The 24,766-nt window shown below is 35.5% G+C and overlaps 3 protein-coding genes across 8 annotated transcripts in view; 2 read left to right on the top strand and 1 right to left on the bottom strand.

Moving 5' to 3' along the window:
* Positions 1-17,355, top strand: part of grh (grainy head) — a 55,612-nt gene extending 38,257 nt beyond the window's left edge. The window contains exons 4-14 of one of the 3 annotated variants that reach the window (XM_064359220.1): positions 3,007-3,301; positions 6,188-6,850; positions 9,208-9,395; positions 9,582-9,744; positions 11,891-12,002; positions 12,698-12,792; positions 12,839-12,994; positions 13,045-13,224; positions 13,276-13,650; positions 16,038-16,102; positions 16,229-17,355. In XM_064359220.1, coding sequence (XP_064215290.1) covers positions 3,007-3,301; positions 6,188-6,850; positions 9,208-9,395; positions 9,582-9,744; positions 11,891-12,002; positions 12,698-12,792; positions 12,839-12,994; positions 13,045-13,224; positions 13,276-13,650; positions 16,038-16,102; positions 16,229-16,355 — 2,419 coding nt within the window. In that variant the 3' untranslated portion in view covers positions 16,356-17,355. The remainder of the gene's footprint in view (positions 1-3,006; positions 3,302-6,187; positions 6,851-9,207; positions 9,396-9,581; positions 9,745-11,890; positions 12,003-12,697; positions 12,793-12,838; positions 12,995-13,044; positions 13,225-13,275; positions 13,651-16,037; positions 16,103-16,228) is intronic. The other 2 variants (XM_064359221.1, XM_064359222.1) reach the window with 2 other exon arrangements.
* LOC660696 (ATP-dependent Clp protease proteolytic subunit, mitochondrial) lies at positions 17,343-18,585 on the bottom strand. The gene is made up of 4 exons (XM_966905.4): positions 18,349-18,585; positions 17,995-18,299; positions 17,831-17,948; positions 17,343-17,785 (listed from the first exon to the last, which is right to left on the bottom strand). Exons 1-4 carry the CDS (start codon positions 18,379-18,381, stop codon positions 17,534-17,536), a joined length of 708 nt encoding a protein of 235 aa, XP_971998.3. The 5' UTR covers positions 18,382-18,585; the 3' UTR covers positions 17,343-17,533.
* A 2,098-nt stretch (positions 18,586-20,683) lies between these two features.
* 14-3-3zeta lies at positions 20,684-24,463 on the top strand. Of its 4 annotated transcripts, none has more exons than XM_064359239.1 (6): positions 20,684-20,842; positions 21,713-22,033; positions 22,207-22,330; positions 22,857-23,020; positions 23,187-23,303; positions 23,369-24,463. In XM_064359239.1, the coding sequence occupies exons 2-6, from the start codon at positions 21,731-21,733 to the stop codon at positions 23,405-23,407; spliced, it is 747 nt and encodes a 248-aa protein (XP_064215309.1). In that variant the 5' UTR covers positions 20,684-20,842; positions 21,713-21,730; the 3' UTR covers positions 23,408-24,463. The 4 variants fall into 4 exon arrangements, with proteins under 4 accessions (XP_064215309.1, XP_008200725.2, XP_064215307.1 ...); XM_008202503.3 differs by lacking the exon at positions 22,857-23,020 and adding an exon at positions 22,547-22,710; XM_064359237.1 differs by lacking the exons at positions 20,684-20,842; positions 22,857-23,020 and adding exons at positions 20,939-21,097; positions 22,547-22,710.
* The last annotated feature ends 303 nt before the right edge of the window (positions 24,464-24,766 follow it).

Raw genomic sequence — 24,766 nt, 5'->3', positions numbered from 1 at the left:
GTACGAAGGGGTGCTGCTGAAATGCGAGCCGAGGAAATTTTATATCGACGTTTTATTACTGTTGCGTTCGAATAAAACACGCTTTCAGTTTTTATTTGCACGGGAATGAACCGTTGTTTTCGTTTTACGACTCCGTACATAAATAACGACGTAACCCTTAATGGCCTTAATGAACTTTGCATTCGGGGCATAAATCCCCAAATCGACGACTTCAAACGGTAAAACTACCTCAACCCAAATATAATTTGTCAAAGCCGAGGGTTTCAACCTGATACTATCAGTATCACGTTACAATGCAGATCACAGATAAGCATTTTAATGAGCCCGGATTATAAATACATGGGTATGTACGATATTGTACTGCAAGCCGAAGACTGCCTCCGGAAATAAACACCCCTTTGGGAAATGCGGATTTGCCTCATCCCGCCTGAATTATTTAGATTTATAAGACGGATAACAGACGTTACTTACATTCCAGACCAAAACCTCCCTAGAGCCACACAAATCAAAATCGCACCCAAAATATGCAAAAGTTTCTTCAATGCGGAGGACAAACCGCCAAATAATTCTGAACACATTTTTTCTACCGAAACATATGTAATTAAATATACAGAGTAGGCATGGTAAAAGTAAATTTTGACTTTTTATTTCATATTGTAAAAGTATTTCAAAATTGCAACAATTATAATTAGGTACTTTTATATTTTTTTCTTTTTTGTTTAATCCTTTGTTCCGTTAATAATGTACCTATATAATTTCAAAAATACTAAGAAGAAACACATATATTACAAAATCTGTCTTGAATCCTTCTACAATCATGTAAAGTTATTTGAACGTAAATATGTCCAAGTAACTCTACAACCAGAAGTAATGATAGCAAAAGATTTTCCGTATTGGCGAATTAATTTTTTCCTAAATAGAAGGAAGAAACAACGAAATGTGTGTTCCAGTGTTCACTAAAACAGAAATATATTAAAATACGTATACAGAGTGAGCCATGTTAAAAGGTATATGCTTAAACCGTAGGTATATAAAAATTAATAACTTTTAACTTTCGGACTATAGTGTTTGGACTATAGACTTCACGCATTTATTTTTTGTGTTACAAGAAATTCGGGTTAAGAGGTTTGACTGTACTTCCAACTAATTCTTTGATTGACTTTTTAAACACAATCAAATACAAAAAATATTTTGAAAACGTAAGGGAAAATAAATTATTAAGTAAATAAAAATAAACAACACATAAAACCTAGAACCTAGAAAAAATACCTATTAAGAACCTATTACAAAATCTGGTTTCAATCCTCGTACCTATAATTAATTGTTAAATTTAAAAAATTCTTCTAAAATTAGATCGTATAAATAAATTATGTGTTTTTCCGAACCCAAGCAATACATACAATACCTACTTTTGGCTATACTAGGTTAAAAGTTAAAAGTCTATTCGCGTTGTTAACGAATTAAAATTTGATGAAATTTTCCATAAACCGGACCTAAAAGTTTTTTTAATTCACATTTAATAATAAATAATAAATAAATAATTATTACTTCATAAAATATTGTAGGAAAATTTTCGAAATGTAAAACAAGAAAGATGTATTTTATGTTTCGAAGTTCTTGTTACGTCCAGAAATTTTTAAACTTACTTAAACAACTGTATAGGTAAACATTGTCTGTTGTATTTTATGTTGTAGCTTTTTTATATAATTTATAAAATGAGTGTTTTTTGTCAATGAGGTCTAATTATTTCAAAAACTAAAAAAAATAACATTACGATTAACAACCATGTATATCCAAAAATGTACAAAATGTAGTCTTTTATTAAAAAATATAAATTTACATTAAAACATTTCGGATAAAAAAATTTTAAGACTTAAATTTGTTTCAAATTTATTTAAATATTTTAACATAACGATTCTTTGCTACTATTACTTTATATTTTACTCGCATGTGTTTTTGCCACAATATTATACTACAATTCCGTCTAATAGTTATTATAAATCTTAATTAATAAAAAATACCTACCTACATATTAGGTAATATTAAAAAATATAAAATATTAACTAATTAATCGAAAGTTTATGATTTCTAGTGTCATTCTAAAACAAACGAGATGCCTAAATGCTTAAATAATGCTTTGTGCAAAAAATACTGAGAAAATTGTTTTAGAATAACACAAAAATAATATTTTTGTGCAGCGACTTAACGCTAATTAATATTATTTATTTAGTATTTCTGTGTGATGAACTGATTATCTAGGATAATTTTTGGAGTTACAGAAAAGTTAGACTCACCTTGTACAAATCCTTTTATGTCTATATCTTTTTAAATGTGATTTTAAATTCAATTTATCACATCGTTCTTCATAATATACCGCATCATAAAACTGATTACTTAATTTTATTTCCCCTTCTCCGGAATCTTGATATGAAAATGTTTCTGTGTCGTTAGTCATCCTAGGTATTAATGCAGTCACTTGTTAACTTTCATTTGTAGTAAGTATTTTTAAGCGTTTTTTTCGGACTTAACTGTGTCTTTTAACACTTTTTTACATTTTCACTTGAAATAAATTCGTTTTTCACTCTTTTCAAGTAACCAACATAACGAACCCATTGAAGTAACAGTTGGGTCATTTTCAAAATCCAGACGAAAAGTCTTTAAACCGCATTTCTTTACTATAATATTTGTCTTGAATAAACAATTATTAGTAGCATAATATTTAATGAAGCTTAGTTTTTTATTTGCAATGCGGATATGTTTGTTTTTGTCGGTATCTAGTAGTTTGTAGTTGTTGAGAATTTCGGATAATTGAATGAAATGTTGAGTGTACGCGTTGTGGCGCGTAATTGTTCGGTGTATCGTAATGAATGAACGAAATGAATGGGTTCGCGTTCTAGCGGTCGTAATTAGTGGTCGTATGCGTTACGTTACGTTATGTGCGAGGTGCGTTCTACGCACGTCGAGGCATCCCCACTGCGTGCTCTAACATGACATAATTTGTTGCAGGGCAAGTTCCCAGGCCGGAGGCATACTAACGTCGCAACTGAAGGCGACCAATGGCCTGGTGAGTGGGGCGGGGCTAGAGCTGCCGACCCCTCCCCAGTTAAGTTCGCAAGACTGGCAAGGTTTATTTATTAACCAACACGTCGGGTACCCACAGGCCGCCGCCTCTGCCCAGAACTTCCAACTCGTGAAGCGCGAACCGGAGGACTTGAGCCACCACCGGAAGCTGGACTGCTCGTCGCCCAGTTCCGTCAGTTTGGACGGGGCCATCATCAACACCAAGCAGCAGAGGCACAAGGTGAATAGTGTATATAGGTGGTACCATGAGTAGTGGCGCTGACGGGTCTGTCTTTCGCTGCCTGTTCTTACACAGTGACATGTGAGGGTGTGACGGTCCAGCTCAGGAATGATAGCATTTGAGGACATTCTTGAGCCGCACTTGGTTAGAAAAGTCATTTGATGTAGTGGTTGATGTTTGCATGACGTAGTGACTAAAGGACACTCCGAACTCAAACCTTCAAATACGCATTTTCATTCAACTTGTGACTAACGGAAGTCGCTCCAAGGTAAATATTCCGAGTGCTGACACTAGATTTGTGATGCAACAGACGACAACTTAGCGATAATACCGGAAATGCTCTTATTAACTTTCTCAATTGGAGGAAGAATGTTACTTCAAACAAGCAGCTCTTGATCCACACCTTTTTCATTGCTAATTTTTCAACACGGTTACGAAAGCCGAGGTTTCTTTTTCATTTTAATTTCAAACAGTTCCGCAAGTTTTCCACCATGAGCACAAACAAATCTCTAATACTGTGTCACACTGACTTAAAATAATGCATCAAAAATAACAAAAATGTGGACATTTTTGGGATTAATCAGTTAGTTTTAACACATTAAAAACCAGTAGTTAGGGACTAGACTGTTTAAACTTTTAAACAGAAGTAGACAAAACTGTAAGAAAGATGTTTATTGAAAAAGATAAAATGTTCAGAATCATAAAATTGTCATTTCTTTGTTGGAAATACTATTTGCAAAATTGTGTTTTACTGCCTTTAAATAATGTATTTGGAGGCAATAAACAATTAATATTATTTAAAAAATGAAGTAGTAGTTTCTTCGTTAACGTATTCGAGAATAACAATATTGAAAATAAAATTACGTGTTTTTGGTAAAACAATTTATTCTGTAAAGGATACCAACAGATAGAAGGGTTTTGAACATTCATTAAATTTCAGACTATAAACTTCTAATGTTTTATTCGAATTAAACAGGGGTGAACAAAGCTGCAAGAAAAATGTTTACTTATTTTCACAAATCAGTCTAAAAAGTAATCAATTTTATGTTGTTTGTATATTTGTTGTAATTTTTATTATTTATGAATGAAAGGCTGGACATAATATTTTTCCTTAAATACCTACGTAAGGGAATTAGTTGTATCAGCTTTGTTTTTCTTATTAAACAAATTTTGAAATAGCTTATCGAAGTTTTTGGAAAACGTATTCGCCATAAATTGTGATAAACTTAAAAAGCTAGTCAAAAAAATCTCCAAACCGTGAGACGAAAAAGTTAAAACTATTTTTGGTTGATAAATGAAATAATCCAATTGTAAAACAAAACAACACTTACTTGAAAATTTCTTCTGTAAATGGTACGAGCTTTGAAGTCAGAATCATAAAATCGTTTAATTCTAACTAGAAAACAATGTTAAAACAGTTAAAAGGAACATACTCCCTAAGCGAGTCAATAAAAACTATTTTTTATTTTTTGACGAAATGTTTTTTATTAAAAGTCACTAATTAAAATTAACAAGCTGAAATTGTTTACTGAGACATTATTAATTTTTTCTTATCATGGTCGCTAAAAAGTCGGAATTGTCTAATGAAATAAAATTACACACCTGACTGTACATTGATAAGGATCACTGTCAACTCTTATTAATTTATTTTGTTAGTAAATAAAGTCGTAGCATTTTTGTGGGTTTTCGGGCACTCACCGTTAATTTAACTATTATAAAGCTCTAACTGCTAGCGGATCGAACCCTGGCGTCACAGTTACAAATTACTTGTTGGTTATAAATCGGTCTTTTTATTTTAACGCAAACCAGACGCGTGATTTATTAGGAGATGGTATAATTTTCCAACAAAGGGTCACTTACCAATAGCCGACCTTTTTGAAGCCCTTTATTTACAATCTCGCAATAAAAGTGACAAAAACTGATGCCTTATTCAAATATCCCATTGAAATCTTTTAAAGTCCTACCCCAATTACAGTTCCGTTATCACCTAAATTTACAAGACCACAAGTAGCATTACATAAATAAAAATAATTTTTAAAGTTGAAATGTAAAAGTGCGTTTAATTCAAGATGTGTTTGGTATTTTTTCGATAATTTCGTAAAGAATTATTTAAAGTGACTTTTTAGTCGAAATTTACTTTTTGTCTGTGAGTAAAAAATTACCAGAAATGTATAGTCAGACGTGTAAAATGCAAAAAAAATTTATATAATTAGAAATCGCGATTTTCTTAGATTGCTGGATCTTTGGTTTAGATGTATTTTAGGCTATTTTAATTTTTTTATAGTCGAGGAAGCCGAATTTTCTTTTTTTGAGAAAAACTTTTTTCTTAAGTCTTAAGTCATTTAAATTATTATTTATTGCAGTTTACTTCCTAGCAATAGGTAAATTGAATAAAGTTTCGAATCTACATAATCATAATCAAACAAAACATGTACTATTACGCTTAAGAAATTTAATTGTTCAATTTTCTTGCTTGCGGGAATACTATTCCTTAAAGGAATACTGCGAAGAAACAAGTATCATGAACACGAAAATAATTTCTAGCCTAGAGTAAAAATAAAGAAAAAAATATTTGTAAAAAAATAGTATTTGTTTTTACTTTTATACTAAGATAATAAGTGGCCTTGCTATCAAAGTAAGTAATGGTGGAAATTTAATTTCGGAAAATTAGGTTAGAATTGTTTGAGGTGTTACTACAGTTATAAATATCGGTTATTGTCGTTTCGAGTGATTAAAGCGCAATGGTTGAGTTGGTGTGGGCCGAAGGGTAAGAGGTTGAGGTCGGAAAGTGTCTCCTGTCTGTAATGGATCGGCTTAGCGATTGATTTGAAGTAGCAAAGGGAAGTCGCCGTAACGAGATATCTGGAGTGTTGTTGGTTATTATAGGTCGTGCTGGTGTCCTCTGCGGGAGGTCAGCACGGAGACCTGGTGGTGGACGTGAATTCGGTGAAGGACGAGAATAACCCTCGGGGTCTGAACTCGCCCCAGCACGGGTCCCGTAGCGTAAACGCAACCCCCACGTCGCAGCACAGCCACAGCAGCCTCCTGGCCGACGGCTCCAACACGGGCCCCATCGAGTTCATCTCCTCGGATGGCATCAAGCCGGCCATGTACGCCACCCAGATATTCGCCGCCATGACGAACAACGGCCACGGGGGCAGCGGCACCCCCTCGCCCACCCCCTACAGCGATCACGTGACGGGCTACACGCAGAGCGGCGCCGGCTACGCCGCCGCCAGCCGCACCGCCACCTCGGCGGCGGCGTTCGTCTCCGACCCGTACTACCGCGAGTACTTCACGGTCGCCTCCGGCGGCGCCACCCCCGAGCCCGCCTACTCGGGGCAGCTGCGCCAGAGCCAGGCCTACAGTGAGGAGGTCGGCGGCGGCACCACCGCCAGTTTCGTCGAGCGATACGTCAGGCAGCCCTACCACAGCAAGGGCGTCATCGCCGCCGCCACCGCCGCCGGACTCACTGTCGACCTGCCGAGTCCCGACAGCGGCATCGGCGCCGACGCCATCACCCCCCGCGACCAGAACACCCTGCAGCAGGTGAGCCAGGCAGACCCGAAAACGCCACCCCCAAAAATTTTCACTCATTTTCCTAATTTTTACACGTGTCGTTTGATAACCACGAGCGAATAGGGGATTTTTTTTTCCTTATAGGCCAATTTTCTATTGTAAATCAAAAATAAAAAAGGTAAGGACTACTTTGCTTTCTATGCACAGAGAAAAGCATTTTTTTAAATTTTGCTGATTGCGTTTATTTCAATTCAATTAAATGTTATTCATTATAAGAAAATTTAATCTTGGGCCAAGTAAACTGAAATGTTTGATGAAAGTAGTACATTTATGTCATGAAAGTTGATCTGTATTCAATGCAAAATAATTTTGAATTAAAGAAACAGTTTCTTAAATCAATTTCAGTGTATATTTAATTTGTAGTTTGTTAAATTCAGTTTCGATATACGGAATTCGATTTCCAGTTAAAGATATATTTGTTTGCATTTTGGCCCTTAAATGTACCTACATTACATTGGAGACGGTACTGAACTAAGCATAATATAGAAATTTTTTGAAAAAATTGAAAACTCGTAACAATGTTACGTTAATTTTTTGTTACAGTGAAACTTTTTTTTTTGCAAAATTTTGCAAAATTTTTCTCTCCTATCAAAAAATTACCATTTAAAACAAACAACTTGATAATTTTACTAAAAGAAAGATTTTTTAAAGGAACAATCAATATAATTGAAACTACAAATAATTTTATAGATTCAAATAAATATATGCGAATTTTGAACAAAGTTTTAATGTATTAAAAGTGAATATTTCTTTAAAAGAAAACGAAACAAACAAATTAAAATTTTCCGTAAAGGAAATATATTTTTAAATGGAACAATTCAAGTTGTTGAATTAAATAATTTATTGATTGTTTGAAATTATTGATTATTGAACCAAATAACACTTTTGTGTATTGAAAGTAATTGTTTTTAAATGAAAACTAAAGTTTTATTTAAAATTAAAGAAATGTTGTTTTATTTTAATAAATTATGGTTATAATAAATAAAATTAAATAAAACTAAAGAAACAAATTTTTTCTTGCCCATTTAGAACCAATAAATTTCCTTGAACTAAATAAATTTTATTTGAAACAAAATATTTTTGTCTCTGTGTAGGATTTCAGAATTTATTGGTTTTCTGGAACGGTTTAGAAAAACTGGGTTTTTAGCTCAAAATCTTACACTGAGCACTTGAAAAGGAGAAAAACCCCCGTTTTCGACTCAATTTGACAAATTTTCAAAAAAATTCGCCAAATAATTGTGTTTCGATTTTCGTGACTTAAGAGATTTTTTTGCTTTCCTTTGCCGTAAAGCTCTAAAACCGTAAAATAATGTTTTCGGCGGATTTAGCAAAATTTAAAATGTACTGACTTTTTCAATTGGGTAATTTTTAAACGAAACTTTTGCGAATAATAGCGTTTTGGGTGAAAAAAAGTGCTAATATAACACAGAAATGATAATATCATATGACTTTTGACACAGTTTGTTAATTTAGATAAAATCTAAATGTTCGAAAATTCGCCATTTTTATCAATTTTTGAGATTTTCCGGTTAGTTTTTAGCGAAATTTCTCTATACAACTGTGTTTCTTACTTAAATTTTGCCAAAAAGGCACAATAACGTGCCTGTTTTTTAATTTTTAATTCAATTCACTGTTTTTTAGAATGTTTGCGAGTTAATCCCAGACTTATGCATTTCTAAAATGCGAGATAAAACGCCTGAATAGGCAAAACTTAATATCATTGTGACTTATTGGCTTACTTCAAACAAAATTTTTCAAAACACCGTTCAAAAATGGTTAAAATTTAGTAAAGTTCTAAGTTTTGACGTTTGTTAACTTTTGAAAAATGCAAAAGTAACATAAATTCGACGATTTTCTGCATGGCTTTGCAACGAATAACCCTAATACATATTGTAAATTAGGACGTTATGTTTCAAAAATGGGCTTAAGTGGTTGCAAAATGTAATTGCAATTGTAATTGCATTACAGTTCTATTCTCGGATACCCTATCCGCCCCTGTTAGTAATAAATTTTTGAAAATCGCAAGGTTGCGAAAACAAATTAGAGGAACATCCTTTGGGGCCAGGTGTGCCGCAAGGTTCAGCTCCGGTCCCCCGCTTTCGCCTAATGTCAAATCTGATGGTGGCAAGTAACGCAGCCGCCATTTACTTGTATCAAAACAAAGCCATCTGGCATAGTCGTGTTATTTTTTCCCAAAATGGGAGCAAAAGATTGAAGATTTGATGTAAGTGCATACATTCCGCGGTTATTCCCCTTGCGATTCCGCCAGTGGCATTAATTGCGTCACAGTAGTCCTTATTTGTCGAAGGTATCCGAGGTCGTAAAAGTGTCATTTGTTTCAGAACTACGAGTACCCAGAGATCTGTCCGAATCCGAACATTTTGGACCCTTTGACGATTTCGCAACGGAACAGCTCGAGTTCGCAATCTCCTGGATCTCAATCGACGAGTCGAAGTCGGCCTTGGCACGATTTCGGCCGTCAAAACGACGCCGATAAAATCCAAATCCCAAAAATGTGAGTATTTGAGGAACAGGAAAGATCAGTCGTCGAATGACCTCGCAATATGGTCCACTGCCATGAACTGGATAAACTCGATTCGAGCACAGTGTCACTTGATACGAGTGCCTTATGTCACAGTTGTATTACTATCAGAGAGCCTGTTTGACTACTCGCAAATTTGACAAACGGCAATTGTTCCAGATTTTCGCCGGTGGGCTTCAAGTACCAGTTGGAAACGCCGATTTCGACGTCGCAGAGGCGCGAAGACGACAGGATCACGTACATAAACAAAGGCCAATTTTACGGAATTACTCTAGACTACATCCCAGACCCTGACAAGCAGCTCAAATCGCAAACAGTAAAGGTAAGAACACAATATCTAGAACAGGGGCGAACGCTCACTTCAAACGCGCGTTTTTAATTAATCTCGGAATTAAACAAAAGCTCAATCTTGCGGACCTCGGACAGAAAAATCGACTGATTTTTGCATGTAATGAGCGTGCCGCCCCGATATGGGATGGTCTCCTTAGTTAATTATGGAATTATGAAAGAATTAACAGCCAATTACTGGCCGGGAATTTGGCCGAAAAACTAGTCTCGTGACATCGTACCTCTTATGGTGATGCCGTAACGACTTATCTCCACATCTAACGCATGACGAATATCTTTCTAATAAGACCGTAAAACCATACGCACAAACACTTGACAACGGAATTATCCCTAATTATACTAATTAACACTCGACTTATTAATCACGCGGAATAATTACAAATAATAACGCTACACTTATCGATTACATTGTAACAGCACTTAATGGATGCATTCTTAAGTAAATGAACTGTCAACCCTCGCTAAGGTCGTAATTTAATGTGCGCAAATTACGACCAACTTATAATTTGACCAAAGTCCGGACACTATTCTTTTAATTGACCGTTTTTAATATCAGAGCCAAACACCATTATTAAAAATTATTACTTCACTACTTTGTCATTATTTCTACCCTTCGAACCGATCACGCAATCAACTTTTTATCGATCCAAATTTCAGACAATTTGCGCGGCACAAACAATAATTAATCATTTTTTTAATTACTAATCACCGAAACAGAAAAAACCCTAGCACTGCCCAATCAAGTTACGTTATTTCATTGCGAGAATATCGAAATAAATTCAATTATAATTTTTATTTGCTTATTTGTTTGTGAAACAGAAATTTTCTAGAAAAAAATATAAAGAAAACGCCGATTTTTTTGGTCAAAAGAAATAATTTGCAATTTTCGATTTTGGGGTTTAATGGCAACATCGTGCCGGCTGGCGATGGTTCGAGCTGTGCAAATGTGAGCGTGGCAATTATGGCATCAGTTGTAATAGAATTGTCAAAAATAAAGAGTAAATTGGAGGGCATTCGATTTCCTCGTCTTTGCTGGTTAGAAAGTCCTTCAAATGCATAATATCTGCATAGCGATGCAGAGAAATCTGTCTAAATGTAATTTTCTCTTTTATTTTGGTCGATATGGCGGACAATGCGAATACTTTTAGTAAGATCAGTAATTACAGAGAGGTGTAATGAGATGTATCAAGTAAAGTCACGCATTTCCATAGGAATGGAGCTGGAAGTTCAAGCATATGTTTGACGGGTAGTTTGCAAACATTTTGCATGTTAGAAGAAATGCTAATATAATGCGGCAACGTATAAATAAGTTATGAGATTAAATGACAATAATTTATTAGAACGCTTCTTGAAAAAATCCGATCGTTTTATTTCTGTCAAATAATTAAATGACGCGCCTTTTACCTTAAAAGGACTGGTTTATCTAAAGACGATTAAAACTTAAACGGTCATTGACTTTCTTCTCAATGACACTATTCTCAACCGTGAGGGCTCACATCGAAGGACTCGGAATCGTTTCATATTAAAAATATTGTGGCTAACTTGTGCTGTTAATGTGTTTACAGAGTTTAGTGGTTTTTTGTGATATTTGTATTCAATTTGCATATAAATGAGTCGATACAAAGTGCATAGCCTTGTATAGTGCTAGACCATTTATAGAGTAAAAATTGATAAGCATCGCCCATAAAAAACTCATAATTAGAATAAATCTTTTATAATCCAGCTGATGTCACACGAATTATTCATCCCGTGTAAAATCCAATTAAGCACTCCCTTATTAGACTGCATCAATAACAAGATCGCAAGAAAAACTAGCACTCAATCCAACGAAAAACTGAGGTGTATATACCTAGCCACATAATTAAAATCAATCAGTGTAATTGTTTTATTATGATTGCATCGTCTATAATGATTTCTTTGCGTAAATGATATAATTTAGTAAGTTAATTGGGATCAGCCTTGGAATTAAATGACCCTTATCACTCTTCACCTCGACATTCATTCCACCAATTAAATTCAGGTGGCACTGCGCGCTCTCAGCAACCAAAATCCATTCATCGAAATATTTCTTCTCTTGAAAACCCAAACGTTTGGATTTTGTAGCAGCGATTTTATTTCAGAGCATCGTGATGCTGATGTTCCGAGAAGAGAAAAGCCCCGAAGACGAGATCAAAGCCTGGCAGTTTTGGCACGGCCGCCAACATTCCGTTAAACAGCGAATTTTAGATGCAGGTCAGTAACTGCCACCATTAATTACCGCCTTAATTATCTGATAAGACGTCGGCTTAACCCACATTTTTTCATATTCTCGGCGCACAATCTGATTACGTATCGAACGTCGTGTTACAAACAAACCAACAAAAGCTCGCCAAGTATTTTTAGTTATTTTATTTCATGAAAGTTATTTTATAGCCGAATAAATAGTAGCTTCATTTAAATATAAATTGCTAATGTGATGCTCTGTAAAGGTCAAACGTCCACCTGCAGACAAGTAAATATGTCTGCATGTAACTGAGGAATATTCGCATTTATCTCGGCGATTTTTATTTTGGCTTTACTCACTTATAGAAAATTATTTATTGCAAATGGGTATGCACAAATTGTGCTTAAGTTAATGCTTCCTGTCGTCTATGACTCCTAAGTATACGCACCCTCCAAATTCAGATTCTGTAATCTCGTAATAAAGATACAAATAAGTACCCAACATCTTTTTGACCTGTTCGAATTACTTATTGCCACAAAGTGTAGGCTGGGTGTGGGAAGTATTGATACTATATTGTTCTTCAAACATGTGTGTGGGGTATAATATACATAATAACACTGATTCATAAAAATAAATATTTCGCATTTCTTTTTTCCTGCTGACACTGGTCGGTAAGTCCATTTCGTGCAAAGTGAGTCGTTTTAACACATTCTCTCCACCACAGATACGAAAAATAGCGTGGGTTTAGTCGGCTGTATAGAAGAAGTAGCACATAACGCTATAGCCATCTATTGGAATCCGTTAGAAAGTCCCGCAAAGGTAAAACCCACCCTTCAAAAACCAAACCTCACCGCCACTTTTCCAGATAAACATAGCAGTGCAATGTTTAAGTACCGACTTTAGTAGCCAAAAGGGCGTCAAAGGCTTACCGTTACATTTACAAATTGATACGTACGAAGACCCCCGGGATACAAACGTCTACCACCGCGGTTACTGCCAAATAAAAGTATTTTGTGATAAGGTAAGTCCATTTTTTTTGGAAATTTTCAATAATTTCTATCACCCCCAAAGGGAGCGGAGCGCAAGACACGTGACGAGGAGCGAAGGGCAGCAAAACGAAAAATGACCGCAACTGGTCGAAAAAAACTGGACGAATTGTATCACCCCATGTGCGAGCGCTCCGAATTTTACTCAATGAGCGACCTCGCGAAGCCCCCCGTGTTGTTCTCCCCCGCCGAAGACATCGACAAAGTGAGTCTTAAACAACCCCCAAAATAAAAAAAATTACCGGTTTACTTCCAGTTGACGTCGATGGAATTACAGGGTTTTTACCCCCACGACACTGACAGTTCTTTGACGGGCCCTGTTGACCACAAGTCTGGCTCTCCGTTCCTCCTGCATGCCGCCGCCAAGCCCCCGACCACCCCCACGCTCAAATTCCATAACCATTTTCCCCCCGACGCCGACAAGAAAGACAATATTTTGGATAATAGTTTGACAACGGACGGGAGCGTCTTTTCGCCCCCTTTGAAGAGGACCAAGATGCTCACGGGGCCTGGCAGCGCGGGGCCTCCGCCCCTGCACGAAAGGGTGATGCTTTACGTGCGCCAGGAAGTGGATGATGTCTACACACCCCTACATGTAGTGCCGCCCACCACGGCGGGGCTGCTCAATGCGGTAAGTCGGAGCTAGGGCTAAAGGGCAAACGCCGATACCTCATCGGGGCTACGACACCTTCAGAGCGAGCTAAAGCCAATTTTACACAGTTTCTACAGTGCTGAGTGATTGGCGCCATCTAGTGATGGTCATAATAACCAGCACGGCACCTTGCCATTTTCGCGTCTGAGAAAAATTCATTTTTAAAACGTACGTCAAAAAGTTAAATACAAATTGTGTGTTCACCAGTTTACAATTACTAGATTAATAGCGCCATGTAATTACAATTATTAGCTGTTTCAAATTTTTTAAATAAAATTGATTTAAATAAAATGTAAAATAGTTATTAAAGATTAGATCTTTGAGTGAAACTATAAATTACATTAGCTATTAAGTTTTTGAAGTGCATGAATAATTTGTAACAAGTAACTTTTGAACAAAATGCGACGTTAGCATTTCTATTGTTTTGAAACAGCTAATATCAAATTTAATTAAACTGTCTATTACTAAAATGTTTTTATTGACTATCTGGCTTTATAATCCTATTTAAAATTATTTGATATTCTACATTACGTAAACTTACTTCTTTTGTTTTACCAATTTTTTTCATCCATTTCTTTCCTTTACCATTTTTGTTTAGGACTTTTTCCCTATTAAACTCGCACACTCTTAGCTAATATTCTAACGTCTCTCTTTCTTCTCCACATAATCTGCACGTTCTTTCCCATTCTTCCCTCCAAAATTTGTTCTCCCTTTTCTCATTTCCACATCTAAATCTGGCTATGATTTTGTTATCTTTACTTTTCATCTTACTTAAGTATTTGGGGAGTTCACTATATATTAATAAGCAGGGTATATTTTGCATTTTACCTCGATTTTCTTATGTATGTTATTCTTTCCTGCCTATCTATGTCCGCATCTCTCAATTAATCTTTCGTTCTCTCATTCTTTCAGTTTCTATACACACATATCCTTTCCTCTCACAGTAGTTTTCTTATTCTTTCCATCTACCATTTTTATTTATGTTTTTGATTTCTGCCCAATACTGTTGCTTAATTTTTCTTCAAATCTCACCACTTTTACTTTCTTCTCTTACGTTTGTTTATTTAGCCCTATTACCCATTTTATCTATTTATCTGACACCAGATCGATCTCTTCATATTTCTTCCATTCTCACACTTCTCCATACATTACAATGCTTTTCACCAAATTTACGTTCTCCCATGCTCCACACACTTCCTAAAACTTTGTTTGCTTTTTTTTGCTGCTTCATTTATATGGGCTGTGTCTGTGACATGTTGCTATTTATTACATATAACTCTTTCACCTTTCACCTGTTCTATATTTTTTCCTCCCCACTGCCATTCCTTTTTTTTCAAACACCATCATTTTTGTTTTATCTACATTTACTTTCAATATTTTATTTCGTGCGTATCTTTCCATTGTTTTTATCATTTCCTTCATCTCACTCTTGTTCTTAGCGTAGATTTTGTAAACCGTACTATTTTGCGGTTGATCTTTGTCTCCTTTCGTGCAAATTGGGATAATTATTCCTTTTCTCCAATGTTTGGACAAACTCCAAACTCTATTTGAGGACTTCATATAACCTTTCTTGTCGGTTTTTTTGTGGCCGTTTGGAATTTCGTCTTCTCTAGTTTTCTTTTTTTAACTGTCTAATCTGTTTTTCTATTTCTTCTTTTGTAAATTCGTTTATTTTCTCTATGGTTTCACACTTTTGGTCCCGGTACAACTGTTTTGACTTCCCTCTAGTACTTCCATAAAGTGATCTTTATTTTCTTCCATATTTATATTTTCGTTTATTTTGTCTTTACTTTTTTTGTTACACTGTCACTTTTCGTTTATTTCAACGATACCAATCTAGTAAATGTCTCTTGGAAGTAAAAAACACGGAAGTAGTTATTTAAAATCTAGTTATTTACAAACAAGTGCGTGAAATTTTCAAGTTCTAACGTTGTTCGTTAAGTCGTTTAAAAGTTATCAATTTATATTTTGCCCATGAAAATTGTGTAAGAACCGTGGGTGACAGCGTGTCAGCTGGAGGTGGGGAGTTGAAAATGTGAAATTTTGGCTTTGGCTGGCGAGTGGGGCGATGATGTATCGATGTGTTTTGTGTCGTGATGCAGTTGTGCACCCCTTAGTGAGCCCACTCATAACGCTTAGCTTGGTGCTTAATATGCATGGACCTGGACGTACTGGGCTTTTACCATCATCGGAAATAACAAACTAAACTTGGCATGGGATTTAACAAATCGCGAACGTGGGATCAGTTCACTTTTGCTAACTCCACGTAGAAGTCAAAAAGCTCAGTACTTCTTCTAAATCTATGCTAAATGAAGAAAGACAGAAATGTGCATTCGAAAATTAATTCTGTTTTCCTTATTTTGCAGATTGAGAATAAGTACAAAATAAGCGCTTCGAGCATAAATAACTTGTATCGCAAAAACAAAAAAGGGTAAGTTAGATTTTATTTTAAAGTTGGAGGATTTGTGAAGAGTGAACTCGATACTAAACACTAACAGTCCGCCTTTACTAACAGCTAACTGGCTTAATTGTGGTTTTGACTGGTGCTTTTTTGCAGCATTACGGCCAAGATTGATGACGACATGGTGGCGTATTATTGCAACGAAGACCTTTTTTTGCTCGAGCTTAAGATCGTGGAAGAAGACCTATTTGATATTACTTTTGTAGAACTCTCTGACCATTGAAACAATTGCCATATATTAAAGTAACGTACTCCCGTTTTTATTCATCTACTTTTGTGATTGTTTTTTACAATGTAATATTAGTTACTTATAGATTTTTTATTGTAGAATTTTATAATTGTTCATAGTATTTAGACTCAATCATGTTTATCAGTTTTGTTAGTGTGTTGTTTTTATTTTTCTTATGATCTTTATTTATAAAATATAAAATTGATCATTAACATCCAATGTTCTTTTTTATTTATCAAATAATATAAAAAATGACTCGATGTAGCATTGAAATTTTATTTACATGGATCAATGTTTATTTTATTGTTTTCTTTTTTAGATGTTTTCTTTGTTAGCTTGTTTTTCCGACGCTATTTGGTCGAGTTTGACCAATGATCTCAAAATTGAATCATGTAAATGATCTGAGGGTTGGGAATAAGGAAATTACTCATTGTATATAGATTAGAGTTTTATGACATGTACATAGATCAAGCCATGACCTAGACTAGATACATTCCTTATTGTGATAAGAATACGAACATTGTAGCCCAGACATTCATATTGCGAGTATCAAGAATTTCGCAAAAATTATAAGTACCTGAGTTATGCTTTATCATAATATAATTTTTCGAACATTTCCTCAAAAAATAAAGTTATTTTGGGTACGATTAACTGACTCTTCCATAAATTAGGATGGGAATATTCATACTCCCGACATTCCACATGGTACTGAATGACTAAATCATAGTCGTGTATATTTCAAGTAATTTATTGCTCGTATGCAACAATTGTAGTCTGTTGCATACATGTTATCATGATATTAGCCTAGTTTAGACTTAAGTAAGATAGCTCTCTGCATGTAGTTCTACCTATGTAAGAGTACTATAACTATCATAACTAAATGATAAGTTAATGAACAATGTTATCATTTGCAATATTATATAAGATTTTTTTAAATATGTATTTCATTATATAATTAAAATATTCTATATTAAAACAGTCTTTTGCAACCAAACGTCTTTTATTCAAACATAAGCGACCAAGCACACTTGACATCTAGTGATCCATGAACGTTTGACGTAAATCAAACGGCAACTTAATGGACTACTCATTCACTTACCACCCTATACTTTGTTTAGCCGACATGGATGACTAGATCGCAAATTTTCTTGATCGCACAATACAACAACAAATCATTTTTTCTCCGTTTCGCCACTTGCGCTCACTTCTTCCTCACTCCCTGCCTTATTTTTGGGCGGACTTGTTAAAATTTTATCGATAATCCCGAAACTTTGGGCCTCAACAGGGCTCATAAACATGTCACGTTCCATACTACGCTCGATTTTTTCCAAGGCAAGGCCCGTGTGCTTCACGTACAAATTATTAATTTGGCTCTTCAGTTTAAGAATCTCCTCAGCCTGGATTTTAATATCGGTGGCTTGGCCCTATAGAACGGATTAGTTTAAGTTGGGTAAAGTCCCCAGATTTACCTGCGCGCCCCCCGACGGCTGGTGGATCATGATTCGGGCGTGGGGCAGCGAGTGCCTCATCCCGGGGCTTCCCGCAGCTAGGAGCAGTGAGGCCATGCTTGCAGCTTGTCCCACACACCTAAAACTCGGATTTAGTTCAATTCAAACAATTGGTTGTATTAAACCATGTTGCTATCGGTGGTAGGATGTACTGCATAGTGTCATAAATCCCTAATCCTGCAGTGACACTTCCCCCAGGTGAATTAATGTACATATGTATGGGTTTGTTCGTTGATTCTGACTGGAGGAACAACAACTGGGCTACGATGAGTGAACTCATTGGGTCATTTATGGGGCCCATTAAACAAATAATCCGTTCTTTCAACAAACGGGAGTATATGTCGTAAGATCGTTCCCCCCGACCTGTTTGTTCAATCACAATAGGGACGAGACCGAAGTTTCTGACTGGTTGAGACACTTTTAATAAAGCCTAAAATGCGGAATGAATTTAAAATTAAATTAACGTTTTTTCCACTTACTTTGGTCCCCCTTATGAGTCGTGGAAACATCATGTACCTCACCTAACCTCAAAATTTGTAAAATAAAGACTTAGACCCAAAAACTTTCTCTTGTTAATTTGTAACACTGTCATTAATTTCGAACTGACGAAGGCCGTTATAGTGTTTTACTTGATTTGTTTCAGTAAAAATATTTTTTAACCTAACTCAAGTCTTTACCAAGAGTGGTTATGCAACCAAATATACAGTTAACTGATTTTATTTATTTATCATATTTTATATAACACACTTTTGTGTCTTTTAGTTGCTAGGTGTGGGGGTTTCAGGAAACATGCCTCTGATAAGTCTCATCTGCTTGATGCCAGCTGGTATCTAATTACGTTGATAGATAAACTTATTTATTTTCGTCATAATTCATACGCTTAAAGTACATCTTTGTATTTTTGTATCAATTAGACACCGTCATGCAATAAATAATCTCTCTTTGGAGTTTAATCTTGTTATCTGTATTCCACGCTACTTAAATTTTTTATGTAAACCTCCCTTGTCAAGGACTTTCACTCTCTTTATTATTCCTTATGTTTTGGGGGATATTATCAAATACAGGGTGTCCGTTTTTCGAGCTTCACCATATTTTAAGAGATACACGGTCTGTTAAATTACGGCAAAGTTGTGTATTTTTATTTTGAACAATTTATCTGAAAAAAATTGTCATTTTAATTTGTTGAATTTTTGGAAAAAAATTGTATTTTTGTTTTTATTTTTTTAAGCAAACACTCTTATGGACGCCGTTTTCAATAATTGTATTTTTGGAAATTTTTTTGTTTCTGATTACAACGATGCATCACATGATATGATCGAATCTTACATGCTGATTAAGATTAAGAAAAAAGGGGTTTCACAAAGAGTGCTATGACCAAAAATTTAGTTTAACAAATTAAATTTGGACAGTTCTATTAAACATGCCAGCAGAATTTTTATAACTTGGACTTGTTTTGTTCAGCGAAGAATAAACTAGTTTATTATGTAGCTTAGTTGACGGAAATAGAAACGTTTCAGATCCATATTCAATTAAACTTCCAAAATCTATTTTGTCCCAAAACAAAATTGTTGGCGTTTTTTCCAAAGCACTTTAACAAAAATATTTTTTTCTCCATTTTGATCAGCATGTAAGATTTAATGATATCATGTGATACATCATTGTAATCAGGAATAAAAAACTTTTAAAAAATACAAAAAACAAATCTGGTTTCCATAAAAAAACAAAGTTGAGTGTTCTAACTCTGTCATCAAGAACGGCTGAAAAATACAATGATAGAATTAGATTTCTTGTAAAAATAAAAACGAAAATTACATTTACGATTTTCCAATAATTCAAAAGATAAAAATGACATCAAATTTTAATTCTGATAATTTTTCAAACGTAACCGACCTCCTATCTTTTATAATAAGTAAGTGAGATCAGTAAGATCCTTGTGGTGGAGCTCACAAAACGGACAGCCTGTATGCATGTAAACGTAAAACCCGATTTAAAAATAGACGTGATTGTACTAAATAATCTCATATTTTCGAGCATTACAGATAGACATTAAATCGTTTCCGATTTTTCTGTTAGTATTTAAAATAAAATGTGATTGCAGGTATGAGTAACCAGCGGTGTAAGTTATGAGTCAGTGTTTAATAAAGCTATTTTCAAATATTTAAAAAAGCACCGATATTAATAAAAATTTTACAAAATTGGTGTCGTCACAGATAAATTTCCATTACAGTGTGATGCTACACAAGTTGAACAAACACGGACTTTATTATAGTTAATTTTAATACAAATGTTGAATAGTTTTACGTGCAAAATGCAAATTACAATCTAATCAGGGGCGTATCAAATACTCCAGGTATTTTTCGTTGGTTGATACTTAGACAAAACAACGCAGAGATCAGTTTACAAGTGCGCAAACGGGTGTTGTGAAAACATTTATCGCAATAACAATTTTTTTCTATTCAGGGAAAATAATGAATTAGATAAGGAGATGATAGTGTGCCCCGCCACTGGCTCTATTTATTTTGTTACCGTTAAACACTTCACCTTTGTGTATGTGTGTTAAAATTCACACCAATAAAACGTAATTTGTTTGAAATGAAATTAACGACCATATCTGATCGACAGTTTAATTAACGTAATGACCAAAAAACGCTCGTTTTTCCCTGAAACGTGAAAATAGAACCATGAATGAAGGCCGAGTACGTTATGTACCCAACACGCCTTAATTAGAATTAAAAATTGTCCATGAATCATGACTGTATTACAAAACCGGTGATCTCGTAGAAGATAATAATTTTAAATTTGTCCAAATCTAGGGGTTTTCATCGTTCGCGGTTGGTGCGCCACTCGCTATCCTTTTCTACCGAAGCGAAAAGCGTTCCTTCTCGTTTCTCCGTCTCGTTTCTAAGTTGTGGACGCTAGTGGTAGGATCGTTCCATTTTTCTATCAAAAAATCGTATTCAACCCTTGTAGCACGTGAGTAAAACTAGGTTTAATTGTCTAGGGGCGTAAAGTGCAGAGTTTTGGTCCAGAAATCGTTGTAAACGCGCGTAAATCGCCGAAAATTCCGGTCAGAGGAGTCGCTGAAACGCCGCCATTAAATCTGTGCGCTATCGTTTGTTCGCGAGCCCGCATCGATCCAGTAGTCGTGTTCTAGTCCTTGTCTCGTATGCTAGTGCACTCTTCGGCCAAAGCTGAAAGAGAAATTAACTGAAATTGTTGAATTTGAATGTAAGTTGTGCCTGAAATTGACGACAAGTGCTGTTTTCGTGCCTTTTGCGCCAATTCCCGCCGATTAGCGCCGCAACGTGCTTCATTTTGGTGCAATGAAATCGCCATGCAATGACCTTCAGCGCCAGACTCGATTTTTCCGCCGAAAGGCGACGCAGCCCCCTCGGGGGCTGCGTCGCCCCTTTTCGCGACTGTTTCGGGGCGTATGAAATTTTCGAAATTCCTTTGGGATGTATCACGTCAGTCGGCTGGTGGTAATATAGAGCAGTGACACTTGCGATACTCAATTAGGTTTTTTGGCATTGGAATATTTCGGGCTTTTGGTATTGAATGGTCGGTTTTGGGGGGTTTTCGGTTCGGTTTTTGGGGAAAAACCCACCGTTAACTACGCATTACACGGAAAGGTGTGGCAGACGCCATATTGTCGATCTGAGCCGGCTAGATTCTTACACCATTTTATCGACACACACAGGGGGTGGAAGTAGCGAAGTCGTTTGACTTAAACCGCGTTCTAAATTTAGACAATTGGATTTTTGCTAAAAGGTGGGAAATTAAGTTTGTGCGGTGGTGTCTTTTGCCGGTTGTGATGTAATAACATGAGTTTTTCTCGTTTAGATTTAGAATTAGAGCAAAATGTCTGTCCCTGACAAAGATGAGCTAGTGCAGAGGGCAAAACTCGCAGAACAGGCCGAAAGGTACGATGACATGGCTTCGGCTATGAAATCAGTCACAGAAACCGGAGTAGAATTGAGCAATGAAGAACGAAACCTCCTTTCTGTCGCGTACAAGAATGTCGTTGGTGCCAGGAGGTCATCGTGGAGAGTTATTTCTTCAATTGAACAAAAGACTGAGGGCTCAGAACGCAAACAGCAGATGGCCAAAGAATACCGAGAAAAGGTCGAAAAGGAACTAAGGGAGATCTGTGACGACGTCCTCGTAAGTACCCTTGAAATTCACCACTACATTCCGACTCAAATGATGTCAAAATATTTAACTTTCGTTCTTCTGAATCATACTTGAAGACATTTTATCAAACTGATTTCGCATTTATTTCAAAGAACTTGGCGCGTTTGAAATATTTGAGAGGACATGGATGTTTTTAATTATAGGGTCTTCTTGACAAATACTTGATCCCTAAAGCGAGCAACGCTGAATCAAAAGTTTTTTACTTGAAAATGAAGGGAGATTACTACCGGTATTTGGCCGAAGTAGCCACAGGAGACACAAGAAACGGTGAGTGTGTTTGGCTTGTTGGAATTTAAGACAAGGGTAAACAACAATGGGGAACTTGTTTTAATTTCCAACGAATTTTATGTTTGTGTGGGGTAAGTTACGGTGATTGACACTTTATTGTTGTTACATAACGGAATTGATTTATCGCGACGGTTTTTTTCCAAGTTCCCTATTGGCTGTTATGTGGATTTGTTATTTACTATAGCCCGCTTTCAGCCGTCGTCGATTATTCACAAAAGGCATACCAAGACGCTTTTGAAATCTCAAAGGCAAAAATGACGCCCACACATCCCATCAGATTAGGTCTTGCCCTAAACTTCTCCGTTTTCTATTATGAGATATTAAATTCACCAGACAAGGCTTGTCAGTTAGCTAAACAGGTTAATATAAATTTTGTTTCCTTAGTGTCTATAGCGCAAAGGGCGGAATTACATGTGGTGGATCTGTTTTTTTTTGAATATTTGTTGTTTTTACTTTGAAGTTTGTTCGACTGACAGTTTAATAATTGTTCGATTTTTATTGATAGAAGTGGTGGAGGATTCACAAAAGGCGTATCAAGAAGCATTCGATATTGCTAAATCGAAAATGCAATCGACACACCCGATTAGGCTGGGACTTGCCTTAAATTTCTCGGTGTTTTATTATGAAATTATTAATTCTCCAGCACGAGCCTGTCATCTCGCAAAACAGGTTATAAATGTGTTACTATTAGTGTGTTTTTTACATTCTGATTAACCGGTTGAATTAACACTTACCACATGTAATTCAGCCTGCAATACTAACTTAACTAAATAACCGAGTAGTGTGTTACAATCGTACTTCTATAAAAGTATTGACACTCAAAATGTCGATTTAGGCCTTCGATGACGCAATAGCAGAACTCGATACCTTAAATGAAGACTCTTACAAGGACAGCACTCTCATAATGCAGCTCCTCCGAGACAACCTCACACTCTGGACAAGTGACACGCAGGTACGTTGATCAATCGTTAGAAGAATTGAAAATTTCTAATGTCCTGTTGGGGTTGTGTGTTACAGGGCGAAGCGGATGAGCCTCAAGAGACTGGTGATAATTGAAGTGTGGCGTCCGTTTTAAAATTATTCGTTAAAAATGAAGTTTCATGTAAGTTAACGTATTCGTGGAACTTGGTTGTGAAATTTCATTGACAGTTTTAAGCAAAGTTTCACCTGATGAAACTTGATATTTAACAATGTTTTTAGGAGATGTGTAAATCGTTAAAATTTAATTACATTTTCACACAACCAAAACAATGTCAGCCACAATTAAGTTTTTAATTCAAAAAATCATCATTGATTCAAATTTACCGGAAGTTGTGTGGTTCAGTGTATTTTGGCATTTTCTCATTTTTGCTCTTATGTTTTTTCTCCTTATTTTTGTAATTAGTGTTTCATTTTTCCATAAGTGTAATTTATTTGAAATTTCAGTAATTTTTAATTTCTAATTTGTTAACTATTAAAATTATTATTTAATAACACTGTTTTAGTTATATTTTTTGTATTCGTCCATTGTTGAAATCTCCAAAAATAAATCATACCTATACCTCTTTATACATTAAAAAAGCCTGTACCTTAGTCCACAAAATTATTTTGCACTCCGCTGCATGGGCCGTATCTGCCTTCCCCCCCTTGTTTACCGTCAACTCACTTTGGATGTGCTATATATAAATGTATGAATATGTATTAAAATAAACTGCTATCAGCTCTACTTGTTTTCTGTTGTATCTGGCAAATATGTATATTTGTCTGATATCAATAAATTTTTCAAAATCTATTTTGTTTTATTTATATTATATTACTAGGTGTTTTTCGATTGATTGGATTGATTGTCAAAGTGCGGACGTAACTACATGTACTATTATGTTCTCTCTTAATTGCTATGTTACGTGTTGTATTAAGAAATGTAGTAAAAAAGGTGACATGTAAAATCGGTCAGATTCTAGCTGATAATGGTTGTTGGAGGGGACAGCAGAATACTGTCTTGACTTGAGGCTTGCATAAGTCACATTTTCGCTGACTTATGGTGGTCCAAATTTTTATTTTTGTTTTTCAGATTTAATATAGTTACATTTTAAGCCTGTAAAAATGTCATCAAATAAAATTCTTTGAAACGAAGCTTTTTTATTCAATATACATGTTGCCCTTTTTTATTTAAACCTTCAGAGACGCAGTATTTGCGCGACCGATGCTAAATCATTAAAACAACTGAACATTACGTAAATACCAACTAATCGAATTGTTTATTTTCACAAGGACGGTTTTCCATGTGAGCGATTAATTATCGCTTTTACACAAGAAAATTTATTATGTCCTTAAATAAAAATAGGACAACACGACGCGGGTTGAGGTCATGCAAGAAATATTCCAGTGACACCCCCAAACACCCCGATGTGAATTGACCCTTAAACTCGATATTGA

This window comes from Tribolium castaneum, chromosome 10, assembly GCF_031307605.1.
Source record: "Tribolium castaneum strain GA2 chromosome 10, icTriCast1.1, whole genome shotgun sequence".
NCBI classification, from domain to species: Eukaryota; Metazoa; Arthropoda; class Insecta; order Coleoptera; family Tenebrionidae; genus Tribolium; species Tribolium castaneum.
This window is presented reverse-complemented; position numbering and strand designations above follow the sequence as displayed.

Excerpts from the sequence above, each read along its gene's own strand:
- LOC660696 (XM_966905.4), bottom strand. The coding sequence starts at position 18,381 with ATGATGTTTCCACGACTCATAAGGGGGACCAAA. Across the intron at positions 17,949-17,994 it reads CTACCACCGATAGCAACATG|GTGTGTGGGACAAGCTGCAA; the intron begins GTTTAATACAAC and ends TCCGAGTTTTAG. Across the intron at positions 17,786-17,830 it reads AGCCGTCGGGGGGCGCGCAG|GGCCAAGCCACCGATATTAA; the intron begins GTAAATCTGGGG and ends TCCGTTCTATAG.
- 14-3-3zeta (XM_064359239.1), top strand. The coding sequence starts at position 21,731 with ATGTCTGTCCCTGACAAAGATGAGCTAGTGCAGAGGGCAAAACTCGCA. Across the intron at positions 22,034-22,206 it reads AGATCTGTGACGACGTCCTC|GGTCTTCTTGACAAATACTT; the intron begins GTAAGTACCCTT and ends TTTTAATTATAG. Across the intron at positions 23,021-23,186 it reads CCTGTCATCTCGCAAAACAG|GCCTTCGATGACGCAATAGC; the intron begins GTTATAAATGTG and ends ATGTCGATTTAG.